Raw genomic sequence first — 15,841 nt, 5'->3', positions numbered from 1 at the left:
GTATTAACGGGCAACTTGTTCATTGAGGTTTTCGCGTACAAATGACGAAGGTGGACTTTTATCCATCCAGGACAAGCTCTTTTTTTGAAATTGCAGGGGATATTTAACTAGTGAATGTTTTCTTTAATTTTTCGTTGTAATCTTTGTGTGACTGTTGCCTCTCTCGTTACGAGTTCGTAGCTAAGGCTCACTTCTCGGCTTGAAGAAGAAGTACAAATTTACGTAAACAGGCGAAAAGCGAATGTTATGCGACCCCAATAAACCTTATTCGCTCTTTATGCTAATTGCCCATTACAAACCACGTGATATTCTCAGGAGAATTGATCCTTTATCTTTTTGGAAGTAAAAAAGTGTACACCAGCCTAATTATGACCAATTATAAGAGAGACTACTTTCTAGAGTACCGTTACACGATCTGGAATGGGTTAACAAAACAACGAAGCGAATAAGAGCTATTCACCCGAATCTAGGGGAGGAGGGGGAAGGGGGGGGGGGGGAGCTCACCGGGCTGTCTACTTATTGTCAGCGAACGTAAGGCCCGGGAAGGGAAGATTCTTTCTCTCTCCTAAAACGCTTTTCTCGTTTCACACTGTTCCATACTGTTGTTTCTTTATTCATTTTGTATTGTTTTCAGTGTGCTTTGCCTGCCCCCTCCCTCGTACAACTGGCTGCATCATATTTACACCACCCAGCTGGGGCGTTTCCTCGAGAAGGTAGACTTTACCCCCGATGTTCGGGACTGCTGCCAGGTCCTGGTGACGACCGCCATGGAAATCTACTTTAACCTCAAAGCAAACCTACTCCCTACCCCTGCTAAATCTCATTACACCTTTAATCTACGAGACCTCAGCAAAGTAAGTGAAATTGTCTGGGACATTTTTCGCTAAACAGGTCGTTTGCTAGCTTTGTGCAACATAAGTGATCGGAAAGTAACAGAATGGTGTTAAGGATAGAGGCTGGAGTCGTCCAGGCGTTTGTCTTCTTAAAATGTGTCACTATGTTGACTGGCTGTCAAGTAAAAATGTTATTATTGTTTCATGATACTTTTAAAATATTTAAGTTTGTAAGGATTTTCCAATCCAGAGTATGAATTAAATGACGCTATCAAACTCAACTCTCTCGGTTAGCAAAATCAATGAACTTTCTACTAACCTAAGTTAGTCCACCCAATCTTGTTGTTAATATTCTTTTTCATGTTGAGTCCATTTTCACTAATTAAATAAATATGCTATATACATTTCATAAACCTAAGTGAACTTTACACCAGCTACAAAATTATTAAGTCATGTGTGTTGTTTCCTTTCAGGTGATAGAAGGCTTACTTCAAGCGCATCCTAGCGTCATCACATCACGTGATCACTGCTGCCAGCTTCTCGGCCACGAAGCCTCCCGAGTTTTGCACGATCGTCTCACGAATGATGCCGACCGACGATACTTCTATAGAGTCCTTTCTGATCAGCTTCGTAATGGGTTCAAAGCTCGCTGGGGCCCGGAAGAGTTGGAGAAAACGCCTTTGATATTTGGAGACTTTCTTGAAGCTGGCGCAACTCAAGGGGGACCTCGAGCGTACCGCTTTGTTAGGCAGTACGAGCGATTACCACAGATTTTAGAGGTGAGTTTTCCCTATTTACCGGCCGAAAATTGTTTCGTCCGTTTGGCAAAATACTAAATTTTTGTTCTCTTTAGTTTTCTTTTAAACTTTAAGGGTTCTTATTGATCCTTTTTTGTTTTCAATGAGGCTTCTGATTCTTCTTTCTACCTAGGCTATCTTTGACACAAGACTGAAACACTAAAGTAAGGCTCCCTGTCGTCGTTAAATCGTTACAATCTTCACACAGCCTCCAGTGAACCCTAAGACACTAATTGATGTCGCCATGTTGTTTTCTCTGTACCAGTAATTTCGTTAGAGTTTCTACAAGGTCACTATATTACCAGCGAATGAAAATTGCCTTTCTTCAAGAATGCAGTTTACATTGGATAAACTGTTTGTAGAAGCCGTCGTTTAGGTGTAAACGTTTGTCAACATAATAACATAATAACAAGAGAACAAGTTATCGAATATAGGTGTTATTTATTACCCAGCTTTACTTAATATTGTTGGAATAGCGTGTAAACAAGTAAAAGGAGTACGAATATACCAAAACCTGGTTTGCTAATGGCGCGTACTCATCGTCTCTCAGGTTTTCTTTGTAGTTTTCTTTGCTACTAACTTATGGAAAAGTTTGAGTTGGATAATGAATCTCTCATTAGATATTTTTTTGGATAGTATCAATTTAATTTTCACTCGTTTGTACATAAATGGTAAAGATATATAGAGGATATTACACAGCGGCGCGAAGATGTGAATGCTATTTCGAGTGGTGAAAACAATATTTTACGAAGATCTCAGCGAGTAAGATACTGTTTTCAACACGAGAAAATAAAATTCATACCTTCAAGCCATCGTGTAGTGTCCTTTTTATTATATAGACAAATCTATCGCTCGCCATTTTTCACCAACTGTTTGCACGAACAACCGTGAAAAAGCGGGAAATGACGTCATCAATATCCTCACTAGTGAGAATATGGAAAATACGCCACTCGGGTCCCGGATGCAGTTTCGTATAAATTTTACTCCTGTCGTTATAATAGAGAGCGATCTGCACACAAAAGTGAAAGATACATTCATTCCTTTTTTCTTTTTTTTATTCTTACAAGGAATACTACGACAAAGCCAATCTTTCAGGGGGTAGCGTCGAGCATCGTTTTGTGTTCTTCGACATGGCAATCCAGCACGTGACCCGAGCAGCCCGCGTCTTTCGTCAGCCAGGGAAGCACATGCACATGGTGGGGGTAGGGGGCACGGGCAAAGCCACGGTCGCTAAGCTAGCGGCGCTAATCGAGGATTGCGTGTTCTTAAGACCGTTTGTGTCACGCACATACAATCTGTTGGAGTTTAGAGATGATCTCAAGAAGGCATGTATGCGGGCTGGTGTAAAAGGGGACAACACTGTGCTCTTTCTGACGGATAATTTGGTGAAGGTAAACAGAGCTCGCTTTTGTAAGGTTAATCTCTTTAACGGTTCTTGGATAAATATTTTGGTACTATAATCGTCCGAGCGCTGATACAATCTGCAATTTTTTTTGTTTCTTTGTTTTCTTTATCTTCCTTTTTATTATTTTTATTATTTTTTTAATTCATCAGCGTAACTAAAACAAACATGGGGTAGTTGTGAAGGGGAGGGGCAAGCGAGAAAAGTGGGTTGACAAAATGTCTTAGCTCGGAACCCACATTTTTCTCCTCCTGGAAAAAATAACAGCTGACTGTACTAATCGTTTGACGGTGTTGTACAGTAACATACCGTTGAATATTGTAAACAGCAAGAATGCTCTTTCACCTTGACTTCTTCAGCCTTTTTCAGCTAATGACAACGAACTTAGTTTCCTGCACTTAAAAGGGCTATTCAGCATCAAAAGTGTTTTGATGGTTAACAATTTCATCTGGCTATAAGTATTCTATTCTTTCCTCCGTGTGACTTGATTATATCTTTGGTTCTTCCTGTAGGATGAGTTCCTTGAAGATGTCACCAGTGTTCTAAGTGATGGTGACTTCCCGGCTCTCTTCGATCACGAAGATCTCGAGCGTATCTCTTTGGATCTTAAAAAAGACGCCATAAACCAAGGAATTCCGGACACGAAGGAGGCAATCTTCCAGTTCTTCCTTCAACGCGTCAAACAAAAGCTACACTTGGTACTTTCCACCACTCCCGCGGGGACAAGTTTCCGCCGACGTTGCCGCCTTTACCCACCCCTAATAAATTGTTGTACTATCGATTGGTTTGACAAATGGCCCCTGGACGCTCTGCAGTCGGTAGCGATTTCGTTTCTCGCGGCATCAGAGCTGAGCAAAGAACGCAAGGTGAACAGCGCTTTGATGGCAAGCGTGTCCAAAGTCTTCGTTGAGGTTTACAGGAGCGTCGAAGAGGAAACACAGAAGTTTTATGATGAGTTGCATCGGCGGTATTACACCACACCTACAAGTTACATGGAGTTCGTACGGCTGTATCTGTCCAAGTTGAATGAGAAGCGAGCTGAGTTTAGTTTCAATCGTGACAGGCTGTGCACAGGACTATGGAAGCTTTCTGAGTCCAATTCTTTGGTAGGTACCATGCAGACAGAGCTGCTACAGCTTGGACCTAAACTAGAGCAGAAGGCTAAGGTATGTGGATTATGTAATCCTCCTGTTTTCGCCAGTTTTATTCTCTAAGACGTTCTGAGCGAAGTTCTTAAGTAAATGTGCTCCAATTACATGGCGTCTTGATATCATTACTTTATTTAAGTGTCAATGTCTTTAGCGCTGAGCACTTACTGGGGGCACCCCAAATCGAATTGGAATTTAGAAGTGTTGGTTTTTGAGGAGAGGAGAAAACCGGAGTACTCGGAGAAAAACCTCTCGGAGCAAAGACGAGAACCAACAACAAACCAACCCACATATGACGCCGAGTCCGGGAATCGAACCCGGGCCACATTGGTGAGAGGCGAGTGCTCTCACCACTGCGCCATCCCAGCTCCCCACAAATGGTCTTATTCCAAAAGGGATGATGTTCTGGGAAATCAAACTACAAGCAGTCCCTTACTTTTCTTAGGGACAGTAAAGCAACTCGTCTATAAAACAATAAAACAAACAACAGAACAATACTCCCAACCCTGAAAACAATAGCAGCTGCTACACAATTAAAACAGTTACAAGCTTACGACAGCTGCTACTTTACTGCACTCTGTGAATATGCCATTGTAAATTCCTGTTATCATTCCCATTTTAGAAACATGAAGGCATTTGGTGATCATTTGCTTTGTTTCGTGATTTGATAAAGTGTTGATTTTGTAGGTACAAATCAGATGCTGGTCACCATTGGTGGTTAAAGGAGTTCACCCTTCAACCTTCCTTGTTTTACTCCGTCTCTCTTTTTCTTCACAAACAGGACACAGAAAAGCTCCTGGAGCAGCTTGCCAGCGACCAAGAAGCAGTGGATCAAGTTCATAGCGTGGTACAAAAAGAGGAGGAAATCATGAATGAGGAGGCCACGAGGGTGCAGGCGATAGCAGAGGAAGCCCAGAGGGACCTAGAGGGAGCACTGCCGCAGCTAGAGGCAGCTATTGCCGCCTTAGACGCATTGGACAAATCGGACATATCTGAGATCCGTGTGTACACCAAGCCTCCGACCATGGTCATGACTGTACTGTCGGCGGTGTGTGTCCTGCTGCAACAAAAGCCTGACTGGAACTCAGCTAAACTGCTGCTGGGTGATTCGGGGTTTCTGAAGAAGCTTGTAGGTTATGACAAGAACAGTGTCCCGGATAAGGTGAGTTACCCACAGTCTTAACCATGACTTTGCAAACTGAAATAAATAATCTTGTGGTTGGTTTTGGAAAATGGTGTATTTGACGTGGTAAGTGTAGTGGATTTTTCAAAATCGATTTGTTTCCGAGTGCCTGTAATTTATAGGCTACATTTGGTTACAACTAACCATCAGTGTATCGAAAAACGTTAATAGTACTAACTTAGTGTACTTCAGTTTAATAATAAGGCTTTTATATGAGTTATCACTTGTAAATAAATTTGGGATTGTTTTTTGCACTAGAGATATCCTGAATGCGATATGATAAAGTTATCTTATTTACATAAAGTTATATGTGCAGTGGTGTGGTCAGACTTGAATATTTGTTGTAGTGAACACTTACAGAATGCGTCCGGTCCCATAAATTTTGTTGTAACTGAAAGTGTACAGATGTAAAATTGCACCTTTAGGGCGTGTATTTTGGTCTCTTCTGAGAATAAAAATGAACAGCAGAGGAATGATTAGAATGATTGGAATATACGATTATTAAATACAATAAAAACCACTGTTCCGAGGGCGGAATGCAAGCTTTTTCACTCTCTTCATTCCACCCCAAATAACAGAAGGCATGGAAAGGCATTGAGTACCATTCTAACGATTCCCAGTATACTATTAAACTGCCTCCTACAACGCACCAAAACGCCATTCCCATTCCCATTCCTGATTGGTGCCCTTGGTGAGCGTGTTTTATCTTGCAGGTATTCACTCGTCTAAAGCGGTACACCCAGCACCCGGAGTTCAATCCTGAGGCTGTTGGAAAGATATCAGTCGCTTGCAAGTCCATGTGTCAGTGGGTGCTAGCGCTGGAGAATTATGCTGAGGTGTACAAGATTGTTCAACCAAAACAGAGGCGATGCGAAGAGGCGCAGTCTGCTCTGGCGATCGCCAAAGAAAACTTACAAGAAAAGCAGGTACAACTTTTGATTTTGTTAACGCTTTTAAGATAGCCATGCTCAGAAAGAGGATAGCACTAAACGGTACAAACAGTACAGACGGAAACTGTTGCTCAGTTGCTCTTTAGTGGTCACCCTTTAGTGTTTTATCCACAGATTCAAAAGTTTGAACCACCTTATACAGCGTGATAAACAGCACCATAGGAAAGTACTGCCCACCAGCTTTCATTTGAATGGTCACACTTTAGGATGTCATCCACAGACTCAAAAGTTAGAACCACCTTGTACAGCATAATACTGAAACAGCACCATAGGAAAGTACTGTTCAGTAGCTTTCATTTCTGAGCGTGATTCATCCAATTATGATAAACAGTATCGTAGGAATTGGGTACTCGTGTACTCCTGTTTTCCCCTCCCTCAATGACCCCCAAACCTCCAAAATTTCGAAATTCCAATTGGATCTGTCTCAATTAGTGCTCTGGGCTAAATGCATCAACCCTTGAATGAGTTATTTTATTTTATGTTGCCATATAGTTTCATTTATGCACACGCTTTCACTCATTTCAACCACTTACAACCATTTTGTACGAGAAAACAACAGTACGGCTTGAATGAATTTTTCGATGTTTTTCGCGTCATTCTCCCAAAACGAAGGAAAGTAACTAACTGATTTAATTTTTACCTCCGTTAGACGAGTTTGCTAAAAATTCAAGAACAGCTCCAGTTATTGCAGCAGCAGTACGATGACAGTGTAGCACAACTGGAAGAGCTCAGACAAAAGAAGGAGCTTACCATTATGAGGCTGCAGAGGGCTTCAGTACTGACGGCATCCCTAGCAGAGGAACAGGTACAGTGTGTGAAGAAAGGGGTGGTAACCATTTATGCTTTGGTTTCTTCCACAGGTTCCCCTAAACTGTCACAAGGAGCCCTCGCCAGTGTGGGGACGAACGAACTGAACAAATGACCCTTTTAAATTTTTGTTTCTCGTAGATCATAACTTCAAAACCAATGATTTCAATGGTTTCTTTGTGGGCTGTTGACTTTGACGCAATTCATTTGATTCCTTTGACATGTGGATATGCCTCCACGTTTCTCCGGGGTGCTCTTTTGTCCTCTGGTCCCTGTGGAATTCATCAAACTGCTGTATTTGCTTTGCTTTGTCATGATTACTTACAATTGAATTTGAATATAGCATATGTTCTAACATATGTTAGAATTACCTAATCATTCCCATACCACTCTGTTTAATTTTTAGAAGCTTGGTTTGTGATGAATTTTTCTCACCTGTGTAAAGCACCGTAGAACTTGTCAGCTGTAACACTACCGACCTTAGCTTTTGATCGGTCTACTGCCACAAGTCCTTTGCCTCAAACAAATGTATGGGGCATGACATCACTAAACAGAGTGGCCGAAAAACTTACGATTTTGACTTCTGCAGTTTTGAATGCGTTTGTCCTCGGCCTTAGAATATGTAGATGAGTACTTGAAAACTAGTTTTTGCTGTAGAGGTGTCATTTTGAGTTTTCTTGACTGTAATTCCACAGGTTCGCTGGAAAAAGTCAGTTAATTCCCAAGAACAGCGCGCTGGGGGTTTGATTGGGGATACGCTAGTGTCATCAGCGGCTGTGGCTTACCTCGGTGCCTTCACGTCATCGTACAGAAACCGGCTTCTCTCGCACTGGTTGGAGCTATGCAGAACAGAAAACATCCCAGTCTCCGAGAACTTCGAACTGACGGACTTCCTGTCCGAACCAATCGAAATTCAGAAGTGGTTTAACAAGGGCCTGCCGCATGATAAACACTCTGTTGAGAATGCCGTACTCATGAAGCACTGTCGCCGCTGGCCACTCTTGATCGACCCGCAGGAGCAAGCCTCACATTGGATTACGCAGACCGAAAAGGATAACGGGCTCAAGATTGTCAAGGCATCAGATCCGAGTTATATTAGGACGTTGGAAAGCGCAATTCCACTAGGACAACCAGTGTTGGTTGAGGTAAGACTGTTTTGCTTGTTGCAAGTGTTGGATCGTAGTGTTATTTGTTTCAACCCCTTGTGGTTCTAAATTTAGAATTTGTAAATAGAATCCCAAACAGTAACAATCTTTTTGAAGGCTTTTAATTAACCAGGAGCTCATGAGCTCCCGGAGTAGCACAGTATTTTGGTACCAGTAAATTGTCATTACGCTTTACTAGAAAGTACTCCAGTTAGCGAGTCCGTGTATGGAATCCTAAAGTGCTATGATTTATGTGAAGAATGACTTCCTTTTGCACGAAGTGTATCGAACTTTTTTTTTTAACTCTGTGGCTTTAAAGTGTATATGACAGATTTTTTTCCTACCAAATGCTAATGTTTTTCTTGTATGAAAATCGAAAAAAAATCCCTTATCAATTTTTCTTCCCCCCCCCCTTTTTTTTTTAAGGCAAAAAAGCGTTATATTCCACTTCCAGTTGGGGCAATACAGCGCAAGACTGGGGATAGTAGGGCTATGACGTCAATACAGGAACGGTTAGCCTCGCGGTTTCTCCATTCTTCAGTTGTTTTATTCTAAGTATTCACCATTTCCATTAATATTTTCGTCCAAACAGTTTTCTTCCTCTGCACACGAACAACAACTGAGGAATAGAGAAATCGCTAGACTAGCATTCCTGTATTGACGTCACAGCCCTACTAACCCCAGTCTCCCGTCTTGCGTGGTATCCTAATACTTTAAAATACATAATAATGCGTGGCATTTGTTCCTAATTGAATGTTAATTATTTCTGAGAAATGCGCGGTGGTTACCTTAATTTTCCTTTTGAATTCCAGTATCACTTGCTAAGGTCTGCGTTTGCCTCTTTGCCATAAACTGGGCTAAGATACCGTTATATGGCATCGTCCGTACGAAACCCGCATTGCTCGGACCATACCGACATGCGCAGAACCTATGCACAGGAGTTTCCGTCCTTAACAGTTCTGTATTTGAATGTCATGTATCTTCCTCTTTTACAGGATATTGGGGAGAGCCTGGATCCATCTCTTAACCCTATACTAAGCAAAAACACCATACAGCGAGGCAATAACTCCGTCATATTAATCGGAGACGCCGAGATCGAGTACAACAGCAACTTCCGATTATACATGACTTCGCCATTGGCCAATCCTCACTTCCTACCTGAAGTGTGCATTAAAGTCACGGTCATCAACTTCACTGTCACGCTAGACGGACTGCAGGACCAGCTGCTGACACGCGTGGTTGAGAAAGAGAGACCTCAGCTTGAAGAGAGCAGGAGAGAATTACTGCAGGGTCTGGTCACCGATCGGTCTAAGTTGAGAGAATTGGAAGATCGAGCATTGTCTTTGCTTCACTCTTCACGAGGTAAGCACCCCCACGCTTTTCAATACCCTATTTTCAATCTTCGTAAGGGGCCTTGTCAGTGTGTCAACTACATGTTTTGGTTTTTATGACGACTTCAGTAGGTATGGCGCAGTAGTTAGAACACTCGCCTCCCCTGCACTAATTTGACCCGGATTCGATGTCCAAACTCGATTGAGTTTCTTGTTGGTTCTCGTCATTCTCCTTGACGTTTATCTCTGGTTAGTCCGGGTTTCTCTTCTGCTAAAAAACCAACATTTCCAAATTCCAATTCGATCTGGAATCTGTCGGCATCAGTTGTATTAGTTTGCAGGACTACTAACTGTCATCTCGTTAGACAAGAAAGACGACAGCACAGTAAATACAATTTCACCACAAAAGCTCCTTGGAGGGAATGTAAGGGAACGTGTATGGGTGCTACTTGAGGCGGTGTGAGTCACGTGACAAAATGTCCAAAAAGAGCACTGGTAGTTCGTAACCGCTGTCTCGATTGAGAGATGTTAGTAGGTTTGTTTTCAGCTTCGTGACCTCGATTTTGCTTTGCTCACCAGGTAACATCCTTGATGATGAAGATTTGATCACCACTCTGGATGACAGCAAGAAAATGGCGGATGTTATTCATTCACGCGTGATGCAGTCAGAAGAGACGGAAGAGAAGATCAACCTGAGCCGAGAGAAGTACCTTCCTGTGGCCACACGCGGTGCAGTGCTGTACTTCGTGATCACGGATTTAGCATGCGTTGATGTGATGTACCAGTTTTCTCTGCCCTGGTTCGCGGATCTCTTTGAGAGATGTATCCAGTCAGCTCATGAGCCTGCGCCGAATCAAAGGAGTGAATCTCCAATTGCACCTGGTAGCGCGGGAACGCTTCGACCAATCCGCAAGGACAAGGCGGCTATCTCAGTCGGTCGGCCTGGTTACAAACGGAGGTATGTTGAGATTTTTTATTGGGATTTAATGGCGCACTGACATGGATATTTTTGGGCGTTTTGGTCAAAACGGCTGAAATATTTGACAAAGTAACTTTTCTTTAACGTCAACGTATTCTTAGAGCACCAAGAAAAAAATATGAAGTGATTTCTTCTAGGAAGAACAAACTATCATCAGGTTCTTTTTTCTCCAAAATAAACAGGACGAACTAATTTTTTCAAGTTGTTATCTATTTCAGTCCTGGCAATCCAACTAACACTACTCTCTCTCAGGGCTGCAAATACCTAACGGGCAGGCGCCGGTCACGTTGTCCGGTCAAACATGTTTTTGCTAGGACACTACCCGTTTTTGGTCGGTCAAATTTTAACAGTCGTAACTCTTGCGATAGTGAAACCAAATTGCACAGTAATCCTTTTATAACTAAAAAACAACTGAATCCAAGTCGGTTTGGCAATAAAAATTACAAGTTGATAGTTTTACTACTCTTTACTACACAAGCAGCCTCGCATTCAGTACGTGGAACGGTTACGCAAGATACACGTACAACCGCAATTGTCCGTTTTGCTTTGCATCTGGCAAAATCACTTACAATTAAATATAACACTTTGGCAATCGACACATCATTTCTACAACTGAACTTTAAGTAAAATGTGCAGAACATATTAAAGCTGAAGGGTTCAATCGATCTCTTAATTAATTTGAAAAAAGAAGTTAACTGAAATGTAAACTTAAACAAGAAACACTTAACTTTAATTCATATCGTCTAAGGGTTTCGAAATTCGGCAGCACTGTATGTAATTGTATTAAATGCATGGCGTCTTATTCCAAGTACAACTGTTGCGCTCGCTAACTTTCTTCCATTTAAAATCCCTTTGAGACAACTTTATTCTTCCACTTTTTGTGTTATACGCTCCATTTTTGAGTTGCATCGAGTGATGAAATCACCAGAAAGCTTAGTAACCAAGCATGTTTTGCAGGGTGTGCCGGAAGTAACGTATAGTAAGAATATTGTGTGTCGTCTATAATGTATTTATGTTGTATTTTTTTGGTTAATGGCAAATAAACGAATGTGAATATAGTTTGTTTTCTTTTCGCACTTTGCAACAAATGCTACGTGGAGTATTCTCGGTGCAGCGAGACTATTCTTCGTGAGGGTGCTCTCCGGTCATTCAATCAATCAAATAATCAATCACTTTATTTAAGAGTCAATCATGCTATCTAGCCAAAGGCAAAACCCTCTACTAATTGGGAACACCTAAAGTAAATAAAATAACGGTCGCGTTGCGGTCGCGACAGGACTTGATGACATCGTGGAAATTTGCGACTACCGGGAATTTCTCGACCACTAATTTGTCTATAGTTTTATCATAGTCAATTCGTTTTGTTTTCTTTCGGAAACATGAATGTTGTCCCTCGTGATTATCAAATCGTTGAAAATTAAAATTTCTCTGAACGAGTCGGTAAAGGACCGGACAAGATGTCCGGCGATCCAAGGATTTGTCCGGTCAATACCTAATTTTGACAAAACCAAAGAGGGAACCCATATTTACTAAAAAAAAATCGCTGCGCTATTGACTGGGGGTGGGGGTTATTAGATAGCGGCGTTCATTCAGGGAGGTGCTTCTCAAAATTTTGTAAAAAGCATTTTTAAATTAGGCATAACAACGCTTTGTTTTCTAAAGCAAAAACGATGACGACAAACTTGTTTTAAAATGTCGATATCGCTGTCTCTTTTTTAGTTCCCTTCTAACGAACTGTCTCGTTTTACATTTTCTCTTTAACAAGTTTCCAATAAGCGTTCTTTCTTGGGCTCAAAGGTTTCCAACAAATCCAGTGCACATCACGATGAGTACATCATGTAAAAAGCGATCAAAAGGCAATCATATTTCGTCGGCAATCATATTTCAAACATGGTCAGAGGTGCGTTTTCCACCGTCAAACCCTATCACGCCGATATTTTCCATCTAATACATCTTTGTGTTCCGGCAAAATTACAACAGTAAGCTATTGTGTGATTTTATTATTATTATTACTATTATTATTATTATTATTATTATTATTATTATTATTATTATTATTATTATTATTATTATTACTATTATTACTGTTGTTGTTATTATTATTATTATTATTATTACTATTATTACTGTTATTATTATTATTATTATTACTATTATTATTATTATTATTTCTATTATTACTGTTATTATTGTTATTATTACTATTATTATTATTATTATTATTATTATTATTATTACTATTATTATTATTATTATTATTATTATTATTATTATTATTATTATTATTATTATTATTATTTCGAAGACAAGCGTCGTGCGCTGTAAAATCCTGGTTACAAGCCCCCTCGGTTATAGGCCGAGCTACTTGAAAACACAATTTTTATTCCGGGTAAAAGCCCCCAACCCCCCCCCCCCCCTCCCTTCCGCTTATAGGCCCATTTTTATGTAAACGCCCCTTGAGTACGGAACAATGATTTTTTTACTATCTTGTCAAATACCGTTAAAGAAAGCGTTTAATGTTTGAAGAAGATGCGGAGTTTTTCCCTGAGACGGATAACACAGACGATGCCATTGACGATAATGAACAAGACTATTTTGAAGTGGAAAGGTTAAATTAACCTTGTGAAGAAGAGCTGAGATCAAAGTCTGGTTACAGTTAAATATATAGAACTTCGAATTGGTCTTGTAGAGAAATAAAGTACGTTTTGTTATCAGCTTTTTTTAATCCCGCTTATAAACCTCTCCGGATATAAGCTCACGCAAAACTCCTTACGAAATTGTATAAGCCCATGGCTTATAACCGGGATTTTACGGTATGTTTATCAGTAAGAGAGCGTTGATTCCAACTTCTTGAAATAACTCTTTTCTTAATTCATTAAAGGCAAACTGTCACCAGACCAAAGGATGTCAACGCCCTGCCTGAGTATCTCCGAGCTTTAGTGGAGCTTCTCACAGAAAACGTTTACCGTATTGTGTCGTACGCGTTGTTTGCTCGGCACAAGCTGACCTTCTCTTTTATGCTGTGCACGGGAATTCTGCGCAACAGTATGGTGAGGTCACGTGATGCAGCTATTGAGGAGGAAGAGTGGAACTGGTTTTTACGTGGATCAGCGGTCGCTGCCATCAGTGACAGACTGGAGAAGGAGGAGGACTTGGACAGAGGTTCACTGTCTAGCTCCAGAGGAGGTAAGAATCATCATCTTCCACACCCTCCTTGAGAAAAGTTGGGTTGCGTGCTCTCTCTTGTCAGGCTCTTCTAGCGTCTGCTGATAATGCTGACTCCGTCCACGTTCTTAGTCCTCTGTCCTTAAAGAGGCACTGTCATAGCGATTTTGCTTTGTTCTGGCCAATCAATTTTTAGCGACTTCTCTAAAATACACAGGAAGAACTTGAAAAAATTGGCCAATTTTTCAAGTTGCAATCCACTTCCATCCTTGCTATCCGCACCCAAACATAATTAATACTAGTTTCTGTGCACTAGTAGAGTTATTGTTAACAAAATTGAACCATTACTTTAACGATTCTACTGAAACAAATACGTGTTTTGGCTTTTCAAAGTGGCACTAAAAATAGGTGACACTGCCCCTTTAGGCTCCATATCCACTCTCCTATTTCATGTGTCCCGCGGACGACCTCGTTTCCTCTTTCTGTTTTTTCAATCGCCCAAATCCTGGACACATTCGTTTATTCTCAATATACCAATGCGGTGACGAGGCGTTTGAAATCCTTTGATTAGGGTTTAAGGACGCGTGAAGAATGTAACAAAAGAAAGAAGACAACTTGCGAGGAAGCAGTAAGAAAAGAACGCTTTTAACTCACAAAAAACTGATGCTAACGTTTCCTGCATGGCCTCTTTTTCCGTTTTGTCTTCAGTATAAAAGGGACGTTGATCCAACCTTGAATTTCAAGTCGAAGGGACCAAAAATTAAAGAAGACGTAAAGAACGTCGTTTGACGGAACCTAGGAGTTCTGAACTTTTTACACTACCCTTTAAATAATGAAGAAAGGGGCCCAAGACTCTTGAATAAAGGTAACACCTAATGGGTTTACTGCTCGGGCAAAACCGATAGAAACCTCATTCGTTTGGAGTAATTTTACCACCTGTTGTTGTTTTTTTTTTTTTTTTTGTAATGCAGCATCCCAGACCAAAGCAACAGGAAGCATGGGCCAGTACATGTCCAAAATGAATAAGTCACCCGCTAAATGGATCAATGAATCCACTTGGAAGGAGTGTCTTCAGCTCTCATCATCTATCTCGACCTTTGCTGGCCTGTGTAGTAACATAGCTGTAAATGGCGCTTTTTGGAGCAAGTTCTCGACCAGCGAAAATCCGTTTAAATTTCTTGAAGATGACCACTGGGACACCAAGGATTCAGCTGCGGCTGTAGACGGTATGAAAAGTCGTTTCCCCAGGGACGCACTGTTGTTTTTGAGGGAGGGGTTGGTGGCTAAAAGCATTGGATGATTTTCTCTTTGCATGGTTGTTTGCTTTGTTTCGCTCTGCACAATTGGAAGAATTTTATTAGGGGTAGTTGCTCAACGCCCCGCCCTCCTCAAAAATAGAGTGTTCGTGTCTTTAAGTTGGCGTTGTCACACGCGTTGTCACACCATCTTTGCATCAGAATGTCCCGTTACATATTATTGTTGCGTAGACACCTTTAACATTTATAACGAGGTTGATGTGAAATTCGTTTGCTCGTTAAGCCTGTTGTTTCATGACTATTTCGTTACCGTTGCTGCCGTGGCTTCGGGCCCCTCGTGACGTTAGCTGGACGCAATATCACGCTTTATAATCCATCAAATATTTTCGCTCGCGCGTGATTGGTCTAAACGTCTCACGTGACCGAGTATACCCCAGCTAAAACTGAGGAATATCCGATGATATTTCCCAAGTGATATTCCCCAATTTCAAAAACTTCAAGGCGCGTCAAGTTTACAATTAAAATTTAATGTCAAGATGGGGGAACGGTTTGCTTTTTTGACAGAAGGAGAGATAAACTTGGTGGTCGATAAAGCAGTATCAGAAAACAACATACGCTCTAGACGTTTTTGACGGTAAACTGTTGTTAAACGAAATGCTCAAATACTCAAGCTGGTTGCTACATGTTGCGAAAAATATTTGAAGGATAATAACCACAATAGCCTCCATTTGGCTTTAAAAATATGCTCAGATATTTGTCCTTGCACATTATCTGCTCCTCGAAGCTCACAGTTTCCCTCGAGCTTCGCTCTCGGAAAACTGTTCGCTTCTCGGAACAGATAAAGA

At 41.1% G+C, this 15,841-nt stretch overlaps 1 protein-coding gene across 3 annotated transcripts in view; it reads left to right on the top strand.

Annotated features, from left to right (window-relative positions):
* LOC146453160 (dynein axonemal heavy chain 6-like) overlaps nt 1–15,841 on the top strand; it is an 80,241-nt gene that overhangs the window by 47,707 nt on the left and 16,693 nt on the right. For 2 of the 3 annotated variants that reach the window (XM_085097009.1, XM_085097010.1), the window contains exons 42-53: nt 635–854; nt 1,307–1,612; nt 2,698–3,021; nt 3,545–4,198; nt 4,962–5,342; nt 6,077–6,289; nt 6,963–7,118; nt 7,816–8,265; nt 9,261–9,627; nt 10,176–10,554; nt 13,457–13,761; nt 14,712–14,966. In XM_085097009.1, coding sequence (XP_084953135.1) covers nt 635–854; nt 1,307–1,612; nt 2,698–3,021; nt 3,545–4,198; nt 4,962–5,342; nt 6,077–6,289; nt 6,963–7,118; nt 7,816–8,265; nt 9,261–9,627; nt 10,176–10,554; nt 13,457–13,761; nt 14,712–14,966 — 4,010 coding nt within the window. Of the gene's footprint in view, nt 1–634; nt 855–1,306; nt 1,613–2,697; nt 3,022–3,544; nt 4,199–4,961; nt 5,343–6,076; nt 6,290–6,962; nt 7,119–7,815; nt 8,266–9,260; nt 9,628–10,175; nt 10,555–13,456; nt 13,762–14,448; nt 14,598–14,711; nt 14,967–15,841 lie in introns of those variants that run through there. The other variant, XM_085097011.1, reaches the window with a different exon arrangement.

The sequence above is a fragment of the Pavona decussata genome, unplaced genomic scaffold (assembly GCF_977016875.1).
Source record: "Pavona decussata unplaced genomic scaffold, jaPavDecu1.1 SCAFFOLD_348, whole genome shotgun sequence".
Classification (NCBI taxonomy): domain Eukaryota; kingdom Metazoa; phylum Cnidaria; class Anthozoa; order Scleractinia; family Agariciidae; genus Pavona; species Pavona decussata.
Note: the sequence above shows the minus strand (reverse complement) of the source record. Positions and strands in the feature narration are given on the sequence as shown.